Source organism: Trachurus trachurus (genome assembly GCF_905171665.1).
Source record: "Trachurus trachurus genome assembly, chromosome: 21".
NCBI lineage: Eukaryota > Metazoa > Chordata > Actinopteri > Carangiformes > Carangidae > Trachurus > Trachurus trachurus.
The window spans coordinates 23,901,054-23,913,853 of NC_139899.1; the positions used below are offsets into that span (position 1 = coordinate 23,901,054).

The following is a 12,800-nucleotide window of genomic DNA, read 5'->3' on the forward strand; positions in this document are numbered from 1 at the left end:
TCACCGCTGGGACGGCTCCATGCATTTGAAAGACCTGAGATTTATTGATTTTTATGGGGGGCATCAACAAGACTCAGGTGGGATTGCGTTGGGCAGATGTGTGTTTGTGTGTGTGTGTGTGTGTGTGTGTGTGTGTGTGTGTGTGTGTGTGTGTGCAGGCTAGATTGTGGGAGTCTCGAGCGTGTGCATCACAGGGGCTGAAAAGAAGAAGAAGAGCTTGTCTGTGTGCTAATGAGTCAAGATGCCAGCGGCTCGGTGCGGTTGCGAGCTTCCCGTCTGCCCCTCCACACTCTGCATTATTGCAGACAGCCAGAGCTCCTCTCCTGTGGTTAATGGAGCTTGAACTGAGCTGAGAAAATAGAACACCTCATTCTGCACCATGTCTAGGTTCAAGTGTAGGTCAATGATAATGGGGAACACTGCCAGTATCATTGAATTATTCAAAATCATCATGAAAGACAGCTCTGGAGGCCGCCCTTATTTCCTTTTACGCCATGTCTGGAATTCCTATTGATTAGCCATTAGTCCTATATGATTATAAATAATTCAATGTCACTTCATACCAACTCCCATTAGGTTTCTGGACGTATGATGATGAGTCATATTTCATTATGAAGGAGCACACGGTCACATGTTGTGGCCTGTTGCTTGGTGCTGAGGCAGAGTTGAGGCTGCTGATCGTTTTCTCTCCGGGTTTAGACCCAGTCTTTTTTGTTTTGTTGTTTTTTTCCAAATGATGGTTTATATGTGCATGCATTAACATTTAACAATCAAGATTTCATATGCTGAATTATTTTCTTAGTTACAGCGGGGAAAATAAGTATTGAACTAATAGAGCTATTGACATGAAATTCTCACCAGATGTCGGCAACAACCCAAGTAATGCACACACTTAAAGAAATCCAATCATTTATGTCTATAAATGAAGTAATGTGGAATAAGTATTGAACACATGAAGAAAAGGAGGTGTAAAAAGGAATGGAAAGCCAAGAAAGCAGCTGGAGTCTGTCAGTATTTAATCCTGTCCCCTATCAGTGCAAAGTAATATCAGCTTTAGTCCAAATTGACGCCTATGAAAAGGTTTCTCATCACCAAGGTGTCACACCACCAGAGGCATCTCATGATGGGGAAAAGCAAAGAGCTTCTCCAGACCTTCAGAAACTTATGTTGCAGAACATCCTGATGGCGTCGGTTACAGACGAGTCTGAATGCACCGTTTTATCTGTTAGTGCCATTTTCCGGAACTGAAAAGAACATGATTTCAACATAAACTGGCCACGACCAGGTCCTCACAAGATTTCTGAGTCAAAATAAAACTAAGAAGAGTCGTCCAAGAGCCGATGACCACTGGCAGAGAGATTTAGACAGACTTGCAATTAGCAGCTACAGTTCACTTTCAATTCATACATTAGTGATAAACATAATAATAAATTATTATTCACGCATTCCATGAATGGAAAGTACTAGGAAGAAGACTTGGGTAACCCTTTAATTTACAGGCCATTAATTACTTGATAATTGCATGTTAATGTCAAGAAATAGCCCAGAAATAACGGTCAATTTCATAGTAATGTCATTTTTTTCATAAAGGTAAAAGATTACACAGAATTTTTTGGGAAAGGCCAGAATTTTTCTCCACCAAGTCTTTGCAATTGACCGTTATTTCTGGGCTATTTATACGCAATCACTCGTTATTTCTTGGCTTTACTATGAAAACTATGACATTACTGTGAAATTGACCATTATTTCTAGGCTATTTCTAGACGTTATGACCCAGTTACTTGTTATTTTTTGGCTATTTCTTGGCATTATCACGTAATTAGCGGCCTGTAAATTAAATAGAATACATATATATTTTCTTATATCTTGTTCACCTTTGCATGTGGTTATTGAACATGTGATATTTCATACAGTATGGGCATTAATCACAGCCACTGCTCCTCTGGTTTCTGCCGTTCAACCAAGCAGCATCACTGAGGGGCAACACTGATGTGGGGCAGTAAGACCTGGCCTGCAGGAGGGGCAAGGGGTGATGAGGGTCCACATCTAAAAGGAAGACCCGACTCAGTGAGCCTGCACTCTGTGCTCAGTATCGCGGTCAGGCTGGAACAAGAAAGGGCACAAGCACAAAATCGGAGGCGCAGTATAGTCAGTGATAAGATGAGCCCTAATTGGAACCAGGGGGTTTAGTTCGAACAGCTCCAGACCATTATATTTGGAAGCAAAGAAAAAGAAAAAATAGGAATAAAAAAGGTTGAAAGGAGAAGAAACAAGTGTATAATAAATAATAATAAAATTAAAACCAAAGTGCAGGATGGTGACAGTCAGTGACTTTGAGCAGTCATCTGCCTTCCCAGCCACTGACTCACAGTTTGGATACAAGCTGAGACAGATCGCTTTAAGACTAACCCCGAACATTGTCTCTTTCTCTCTCTCTCTCTCTCCCTCTCTCTCTTCTTCATCCAGAGCTGTCGTGGCTCAACTGGTGTCTAACAGGCTCCTGTCTCTTCAGCCTCGTCCTCATCCTCTTCTTCAGGGAGTCTTACGACCGCCTCTACCTGGACGTCTTCGTCTCCGTGTGACCCCGCGGAGGACAGAAGAGATGAGACCACTTCGTAACAAGGGACTTAAACGCGATTTATTCTTGCACATTAAGCAGAGGAGAAAAGGGAGACGAAGGGAAAAAGTGGAAAAGCCCCCACACTCTTTTTAAAGATGTAAGATTTTAAGGATGTACGTGTATATAAACTGTTAACGGTGGTGATGGATCACTGTTGTATGGCTGCTGAGAGGAGCCACAGTGCAGTTCTACACCCATGGTTTACCCCTTTCTACGTGATCGACTCAATGCCATATGACTGTCTCACACATCACTACCTGTTTTTATATGTCTATGTCTATGTTTGTATGTAAACACACGTTTTGTGAACGGTAAAATCTTTGTTTTTTAACCAGGCACGGCATGACGGACTGTTAGTTCTCGTTGTTTACAAATGATGATGATAATAATAATGATATTTAAAGTTGTTTCTCAGTGTCGCCCCCTTGTGGCTGCTCTGTTCACCTTCTCTGATACTGATAGTCTGTATAGATTTTAACTGAACTGAACACAAGCTGGGACGTCACTGGCTCCAGATCGGCGTCGCAAGAAAATGAAGGATGATAAAGGGACAGTTTTTGTCAGCCAATCAGCAGGCCTGGCTGGGCTGAATCTGGGACGGACTAACGAACGAATGAATGAGCAGGCGAGCGACCTCCGTACGAGTGGCCCAACTGTGAAGGGACCTGTGATAATCGCCTGTCGATGAGGGGCAGGTACCGATCAGGCTTTATGACCCTCTCAAGACAAATATTATGCAAAAATGACGTGGAGCGAAGGGTTGATGTCGGCGGGAGTCGCGGCCTGGGATTGGATAAGCCTGCACTTTTTTGTTTTTGTTTTTTGTTTTCTCTGCACACTAGTGAACTGTTCATGTGGAAGAAAGAAGCTCAGTGATCTGAACTGTATCACCATCACATTTCAGAAGTCGTTCAGCCAACTTGTGAAGAACTGTGTCAAATTCTGGGAGATTTATATTTTAATCTAACTGACTTATTTGTTTTTTTTTTGTTTTTTTTTTACAGTTTTTAATCATTTGTTGTCCTCAGCAGCCTGCCAGTATTTATTGGAAATGTCTCAACACTAACACCGTTAACACTCAGTTTCACAGAAACAGGATGTTTGGTCATGATTTCGACCGCAGCTGAGGCACACTGAGGGAGATTATTTTATTACACACACACACCCACACACACACACATATGAGGATTACGTTGCATTGTAATTGCCAAGCTGCTCCTCCTCCAAAGCACCAGCAGGTGTCTCTGCGCCAACTTACTGAGAGCCTACTTGACCAAAAAAGAAAAAAAACAACAACCTTTAGGCAAAAGCGAAAAGGATGTTGCCATTTTCATGGGTTTCTAAACTTTTCAACTGGAACTCTTGAGGGATTTAACCACATCAAAGCAAAATGCAACATCTGTCACTGATAGACAAAGTTTTTCTCTAACTTGTGTGTGACTTCTTCTCGTGTCTTTGTCCTGCACAGCAGCTATAAGACGTGTTTTAATGTGACTTCCTGTGGGATTTTGGGAGGTTCTGTAATGTGTTTTATTGCAACGTGTGTGTGTCTTTTTTTTACTCTCCTTGTACAGAAAGGGTTGTCTTTTACCTTCTGACGTGTTGCCTTAATTGCCCAGTGCATTGTGTTCAGTCTCCCTCTCTTCCACACTGTGACTGTTTTTTGTCTGTATATATACTTAAAGGTCATGTTCCTATGCTCTGCAGCTTACACTCTGCGGTTCTCTGGGCTTTGGGTTATAAATGTCCTTGTTCTGTGAAAAGGAAAAAGAGCAAATTGTGACTGTTGAATATTTTCAGCACCTTATTAAAATGAACATTTTAAGATTAATACAGTTGCTGTCTTCTCCTGTCGTGATTGTTCTCGGGGACTAATGATCTCCTACGTTTCCATCACAGGTCTGTTAGTGACTGATCGATATGGGACATTAACTTGTTGCCTTTGCTCAGCTGTGGGTGTAGACGACATCATTCACCCGGTGTGTGTGTGTGCGTGTGTGTGGATTTTCACATCTCTCTCAAACACTCACTTTTTTTTTTCTTTTCACATCTGGTGCGCTTGAGTACAGAGCCAAGACGACAGAAAATGGCTCACAGTCCAAATACGACCAGACTGCGAGGTAGTTAATTATTTTGCTTCCATTATCACAGCTGAGCTCCTTATTCAGAACTCAGCCTTTCTTGTAGCTGCAGTTCATTTTGGGCCATTATTTGCTCTCTATAGAGGCCACAGTGGCTGAGAATTTCATCCATGCTTCACTGAAGACAGAGTCTTTTCACAACGACAGTTGAACAAGTTCAAGGGTCTAGAAAGAAGCTTTTTTTTCTCTGTCGTTCTGTTGCGTTCGACTTGTATAACATTTCCTCCTTTTTTTAAATCTCCGTCTGAGACCTGCCTACTAACCAGAGATGAATCAACCAATCAACTTGCCTGACACGCAGGTCCCCTCGCACGACGTATCGCTGACATTTTGGAAATGTGCGTGCTACAACCTCTTGTGCTCAGGTTCACGGAAAAGTTGCATCCTTATAGAAGAATATTACCAGTTTAATACATCAAAGTATGATTATGAGACCTCCATCAACCTCCCATCAAGTTGTTGAACTTTAAGAAAGACAGTTTTTTTTATTTAAAAGAAGGATCGTCACGCTCAGGGTGCCAGAAGCCGAGATCCTGACTTTTAATTCCTTGTATGGGGGAAACTTCAGAAACACTTTGAATAAGCCTGATAATATCAGCTGGGTGATTTTTCAAAAGCTTTTTAAAGCCAATTACAGATGACATCATAGATCTGACTAGGTCTAACCGTGGCAATACTCAACAGAATTACTCTTAAAAGCTGCAATTTAAAAGATTTATTTCACATCGGATACACTAACTGGCCACATCATGCTTTTTTGACATCATGCTTTTTATTGATTCCTTGAATTGAAAACAAATGGACACCAGACATTTATACAAACACAGACATACTCCCATGTCTTCACACATCTGTAAACTGTAGAAAAAGAAAATGTGATAGTAAATGATCAAGATTGAGAAGGAACCTTCACACTAAAAACAGTTGGGTTAAAAAATAACCTAATTTTAACCCAACTGCTGGTTCAGATAAGGACGAACCCCTTTTTTTGGGTTAATTTTAACCCAACAGGTTGGGTTATTCTTTTTGACCCAACTTTTGGGTTGAATATTCACCCCAAGAGTTGGGTTATTCTAACTACAATGTTGGGTTACTTTTAACCCAACTAATGGGTCGTATATAAAGCGCTTGCTCAACCCAATAACTCAGAAATTGGGTTACAGAAATAACCCAACATTTTTTTGTGTGTTATTTTTCTCCCACCCCAAACCCTGTCCTCAGCCGTCAGTCATACAAAATGCACTGAGAAGTCATTTTTCACTAAAAAATTAAGTTATTAGTTTTAGACCTGGATTATAGATCCCTGATTTGTTTCAGAAATGGGCCCCAGATGTCTCTATAGATGTCTATCTATGTATTATCGTTAAAGAACTGGCTTAATTCTTGACTTGATAGCATCACACAGCTGCTGCAGATCTGTTGGATGCACATCCGTGATGTAAATCTCCTGCTTCACCACATCCCAAAGGTCAAAGCTCTACTGGCCTCAGATCTGGTGATTGTCATGTTCCAGATGATTTGAGCTTCATAACATGACGTGTTATCCTGCTGGATGTAGCCGTCAGAAGGCGCTACTCTGTGGTCATAAAGTGATGGACATTGGTCAACAACAATCCTGGTAAATTAATGCTTAATTGGTACAACAGGGCTGGATGGATCTGTGTTTTCATCTTGTTTCCCCAAGCATCCAAATGTCACTCAATGGATATTTAATTCTTTTGTGAACTTTCTCTCTTTAAACCCCAGGGGTGAACCTAATAAAATAGCTGTTGAGTGTATATAGCTGAAGAATGAATTTAATATGATTAAACACCTGCTGGTGTATTAGGACTGACAGATCCTTCCAGTTTTTCACTCATGGGTTTTGTTTTTTTGTTTTGTTTACATTTGGATCACACCCGGTGCCTTTAAGGAGCACATTACATCACGCTCTGGTGGGGCTTGAACTCATTTGTTGTGTTATTTTGCCGGCACAGAAATGTTCTCGCACCACGTCCCGAGGCAGGAGGAGAGGAAGCTCTCGGAGGACCGTTGTTGCATTCTAGGAAATTCTCCTTCCTTTACCTCTTGTACTCCCACCTTTGAATACAAATCAGCATCTGCACATATGACCTGTGGACATGACCTCACTGTTTTTCAAAAACCCTTCCTTTTAAGAGCCTGCATGTTCAGTCCCCCCCCCCCCCCCCCCCCCTCTCCCCCTCTCCCCCTATCCCCACCTCCCCCTGGTGGCGCAGATGGGGATGAGCTCATGCTCTGCTGCTGCTGGTGGTGAGAACGAAGGCCTCTGGGGCGAGGCCTCATGCAGGAGACGGCTGAAGACTTCAGTCTGGTTCCAATTAGCATCGGTGGTTGTGTGTGTGTGTGTGCGTGTGTGTGAGAATGAAAAGATTAATTTAACCTCATCTGTAAAATTATTCTGTTCATGATCCTTTGAACTGGTACCACTCAAGCTGACAGGAAACTCCTGACCTGTGACTTTTTTTTTCTTCCTCTTCTTTTTCCTGGAATGAAATTCACAGATGACGTGGAGAATTGCTGCTGGAGATGAATTAGACTCTTGCATAAGCCCAGAGTGGACGCATTTAACGTTGGGTGTGCCTCCAATGATTGCACTGGAATTTACCAAACAGGCCTGTAGGGATGTCAGATTCATCCACTGTTGGTTTACGGTCATCTGTTTGGTTCTGGAGGAGCTGTCACACACGTCCGCCACAAATCCTGCAGAGAACCGACGCATCCTTTGGTTTGACTCTTCAGTTTGTTGACACAGTTTCAATGTTTGCCTCCGTCCACAGAGACCTCTCTCTCTGTGTGTGTGTGCACCATGACGACGCCAGCAAGTCTAATGCTGCACAGAAATGAACAATGCAAACAATGTATGAGTAAACAGAGTACGCCTATTTATTAACTGGTACATTTTATTGTGGGTGTGTTTGTGTGTTTATGCAGATATAATCTCAGAAGTGGAAAAGGCAGGGAAAGGATTTTAAGTTGCTTCAAATGCCTGTCAGCCAAGCACTTGTTGTTTATGTAAAAAACAAACAAAAAAACAAACATATATTGTTGTTTAAATGAAGCTTTATAATGAATTTGGAATGGCTGCATTGACCAAATATCCATGGCTGTGGTATTATTTTAAAGCCCTCCGGCTGGATTTAGAGTCATAAATACAAAGAAAAAAAGAAAAAACCTCATAAATCAACCGCGATATTCCGCAACAAAATTCACCACGGTTGATTTGTTCTGTCCCGACCACAGAAAATCATGACATGTAGAAACACAAACATATTCAAATATGATTCACTTGTATACATTTATCATATACAATTGAATACAATACACTGCATTTTGCATTAGAAATGTATCTGAGCTACAAAAGGACCAAAGCAAGTTTTCAGCTGTTGAGGTTTTAATGTTTTTTTCATGTCAGACAAAAGGGAAGCAGCACAATTGGATTAAATCCAGATATCTGATGTGAAAATTACTACAAAAAAGTTTTATTAAGGAGAAAACACTTGTCTTTTTACATTGAAGCCTATGTATATGCAAATACACTCCACTTTGCTGGACTAGCATCGGACAAAACAGTGTGTGTTTCTTGGCGTAGGGCAATAAAGTAATGATGCATACATTTCCTACTGTTCACGGACACACCACTAACTGTTTATTAACAGCCTATCAACAGGGGTATAACTCCAATTTCTTTGTCTGGCTCGCTGTCAGCGCAGGGTGTGTGGTGTTGTAGCTGTTTAGGGTCTCATGAGAGCACAAAGGGAAACTATCGTTTCATTTTACAGACAAGCAGTTTGGGTATTTTGTTTCTCGTCGCATTGGCCAGTCACAGCAATGAAAGCGTTTGGCTGGTGAAAACCGGTGTCGCTGTCATCGTGTCTGACATTTTTATACCCCATCTTTTGTTTTCCCTCCCGTCAGATACTGTTCCTTACATTTCCCTGTGGTGTTCCCACCGAGACGCTGCTTGTTTTTCTTCCTCTGGTGACTCAAACTCACCCAAGTGTCTTTTTTTTTCTACTGCTGCACCTCAGTGTCTCCTTGGGCCTCCCTCAGCTCCACAAGTCCCTTAATTGACTTCTCCAGGATTATGAAAAATGAGCCGTGCTTTCAAATGGCTCATTTAGCAGAACCGCTATCACAGTGGCTGTTACTTTATCTTCAACATATTAAAAAGGGCTAGGTGCTCTTGATTAGGAGCGATGGGCTGCAAATGCCCAAGCTACCGGCATTTGACAGCTGGCCGCTAATTTGCCAATTCATCACTGCGAATGTGTGGTGTTCGGCCGCTCCTGTGGGAAAAACACAACTTATATTAAGATATAAATGCAACACCAGTGTTTCCAAAAACCAAAAGGCAGACTTATAGAGGATGAAAGGGACAAACACACACACACACACAAACAAACACACTGCTGATTGAGTGCTAACAGATGGTTCAGGTCATGGGTTTATGGGCTGTGACAGTGATCGTCTGTCAGTCATGGCTCACAAGCAACAAATCAAACTCCCTGCAGCTTGTGAGCATCACATGCATGTACACAAAGTATAGACTGTAAAAAATCGTGTGCAACAGGTAATTATTTTCCTGAAGTTACATTATGTTGTTAGGCGACACCTAGTGACCATAGTAGTTAGCGTTTAGTGTTGTAGTACATCGCTGTATCATGATTCAGGAGCCACATCCTTTGGAGGACATGGATGACGAAGATGTGGCTCTTTGTAAGATAAGATGTTGCACGACAACAAGCTCCATAATTCTCACATTCAAATTCCACAAAACACAGCTCCAATACTCATTAAAAAAATACATTTGTAAACTGTGGCTGTCATCTACCAAAAAACTAAAACTAAAACAGTCGATCCGTTAGCTGTAGACCTGAGCTGAAACCCAGTACTTCCATTTTAAAGGGTGACCCTCAGGCTCTCTGTCTCCATTGTTTGTTTTCATTACTGGTGCACAGCACAATGCATCTTGGGACAGGCTGGGCCACAGTGGATTTACCTGTTAGATACTTTGCTGGCGAAGAAGAAAACCCTGCAATCCCCCGCCGTATTCAAAGGACCCTTCAAGATGGCTCCTTCTCAGTGCCGGTTTTCAAATGCAGCCTTGGATGGATGGGTGGATGGATGGTTGTGTCCCCTGAAGCCGGCGTCTGGACAGAGGAAAGAGTGAAGGAATCGATCAACAGACAAAATACTTCTATAAGACACAGTAAAGATGGTGTTTGCCTGATTTAACATGTGACAGCAATGCTTTATGACATTAGCACTTCTATTGTCCTTGACTTTCAATGGTTACTTTTGTAATGTTGTCAGTATTTAACCCAAATCATGATCTTCTCCTCAGTTTGAGAGCCTAAACTGAGCCAAGCCATGACGTAGTGATGAAGTTAGGGATGCTGTCGTCTGTACAGTCTGTGTTTTTATTATTGTAGCCTAACTAGGACAACCAAAGGACTGCTGCTATAGTGGCACTCTGGCCAGGGTTGAAAAGAACAACCTTTATGGTTCTTCAGGCTGGAGGACTTGTGATAAAAATGCACAGTTCTTGTTCTGTGCAACAACAACAAAAAAGTGTCCCAAACTTTGTCTGAATGAGGCTTCAGAGAATCTGAGTCAGACAAACCAAGTGGATCTCCTCCAAAGTTACAGCCTGCCTTTGTTGCTCTCTGTTCTCTTCAGTTCAACAATGAAACACTGTCCAGGGAAACACAAAAATGTAATTTTATACCAAAGAGCCCGTCTATTTAGAGAGACTAAAAAAAAAAAAAAAAACTATTCATACATCAAGCCTTGAAAGGTGTCTGCAGAGAGTCTGCTTTCACATAAGAGAATGAAAAACCAGATGGATTTCACTGGTGAAGTTTTTCATATAGGCTAGCAGAAAAAATCTTTTATCAAAAGCTTCCACACAAACTGCTCCAACCACTTCTGCATACAGATGTTTCACCACTACAACATATGGCTAAACAGACTGCTGCAAGTGGAGCTTTAGCACTTAAAGGGAAGCGACAGGGCAAATACAAGCAACGTATTTAAGCCATGATGTTGTGAAGCTGACAGGTTTGAATATACTGAGATATATTGACAGACAGCAGAGGGGTGGTTTGTGGTGGAGGAGGCAAGGTTTCAAACGTTGCTATATGGACTCGCTCTGCAGGATGTAATAATGGGTCAATACACATCATTTAAAGCAGAAGTAAGCGGAATGTTTGTGTTAATATAAGTCTTAAATAGTTATATCATCAGCAATGACTTACATAGAGTGTTTGGTCCGAAACACGGGTCTGTCAGTCACTCCGCTCTGCTGTAAGCCGAGGAGAAAACTTCCTGTATACTTCCTTGTATCCTACAACCTTTATCCAATGAGGAGAGAGAACGGCATGAAGGGCTGTGTGTGCAGCCAAGGGATGCGCGTGAATGTGGTGACGTAGGGACGAGGACCAATAGATCCATGACGAGGGCGGTGGCTGCTAACTCCATCGGCTGACAAATAGTCAGCCAAAACGACCGGATCGCTTACTTCTGCTTTAACATCAGGACTGGACTTTCACTGTAACACTCGTCCAACTTTTGGCACATTTCACTGTGTAATGACCACTGGCAGGACTCGAGCTGGCCTCAGCCTCTGCTCTCCATTGATTTGGAAACTTAAGTCTCCGGGGTTCTGAGTTTGATATTAATTACATTGACTTGAGTTGAGTTTCCCTTTAAGTAGTGAGAGTTAAGTGTATTATCAAAGACCAGTGGAAACAGGTCAGGTCAGGTCAGAGGTCAGCTCACTGAAGCTGATTATCCATGATGCTGTCACAGAGGAGGAGGTAGCTTCTTGTTATTCCTAAAACTAGCTGTGTCAAACTTCCCGAGATGTTCTGAGGAGGGTGAGGAGGAATGAAAAAAAAAAACATGTCTACCTGCAAAGCCGGGTTCTGCTTGGCTGAGGCTCCTCAGCTCTAATGCAGGAGGACGTGGCCCTGACGGAAGCAGCATGTCCGCTGAGCAAGAGCAATTATGATAACCATGCAAGCGGAAAGGCTGTAGCCAGAAGAACAGCGAGACAGGCTTTGATGCAGCAGGCTGCCTATTTAAATCACAGCTCACCTCCACTACAGACGCCATCCTTGGCTAATGTAGATGGGCTCTTAAAAAGGAGTGTGAGGCTCCTCTGCAGGCTCCTGTGGGCCCCTCTGTCATGATATGCAGCAGCTTCACTCCTTAAAACATCATTTCCTCCCCCCACCCGAACCTCCTCCGCATCAGAGGTGAGTGAAGGTGCTTTTGTTTTGGGACAGACTGGTGAGTGATGTTTCCTTTCAAGGCCATTTAGACGCTGTGTGTCTCAGTAGCAGGGCCCAGCGGAGGCACATTCAAGCTTTGCGACAGCTCCGAGTTAGCTCAATTAACTTTCTATCAGAGCACAAGCCCAGTCTTTGTAAATGGATCTCGACTGTCCCGACCGTAGTAGCTAGATGAGGCAACACAAAAAAAAGTTTTTAACAGAAAAGGAGTGATGGCAATGTGACCCAAGTCTCCAGACATCAAAGTGTCACATTGAGAGGACAAATTAATTAACTGGCTCACAAGTTTGTCAGGTGGCGGTAAAAGGCACTGACGTTGTGCCCACATTAGCTGCAGACGTTTAGGCTAAGTGAAGTTATCAAGTACTTTCGCACATTCACTTTATAAATAAAGACTAATCTGACATGACATGCTGCAAAGCTCATTGTTAATACACTTGAAGGCATTTTTAGTTGGTCTTAAACACTATGCACACATTGAAAAATCATATCACTGTATATTGTGAGTTACAATGCTGCCATCATGCTTTAAAGTGTAGATTTAGGAATATAATGTGTTTTTTCTTTTCATCTATGGAGAGAAATGTTTGGAAAAGTGTATTTTTCTCTACCATAGTCTAAAACCTGTCATGACCCATCAAATGTGTATTGATTTGTGACTGTAGATAGTCCCTAAGAGATGCACTACTTTATCCTGTTATTGTGATATTCACTTATCAGTGC

General features: G+C 42.2%; 1 protein-coding gene across 1 annotated transcript in view; it reads left to right on the forward strand.

Annotated features, from left to right (window-relative positions):
- Positions 1-3,916, forward strand: part of slc49a4 (solute carrier family 49 member 4) — a 51,859-nt gene extending 47,943 nt beyond the window's left edge. Inside the window, exon 9 of the mRNA XM_083996673.1 lies at positions 2,467-3,916. Within this exon, the coding sequence (XP_083852799.1) occupies positions 2,467-2,582 (116 nt within the window). The 3' untranslated portion in view covers positions 2,583-3,916. The remainder of the gene's footprint in view (positions 1-2,466) is intronic.
- Positions 3,917-12,800: the final 8,884 nt, after the last annotated feature.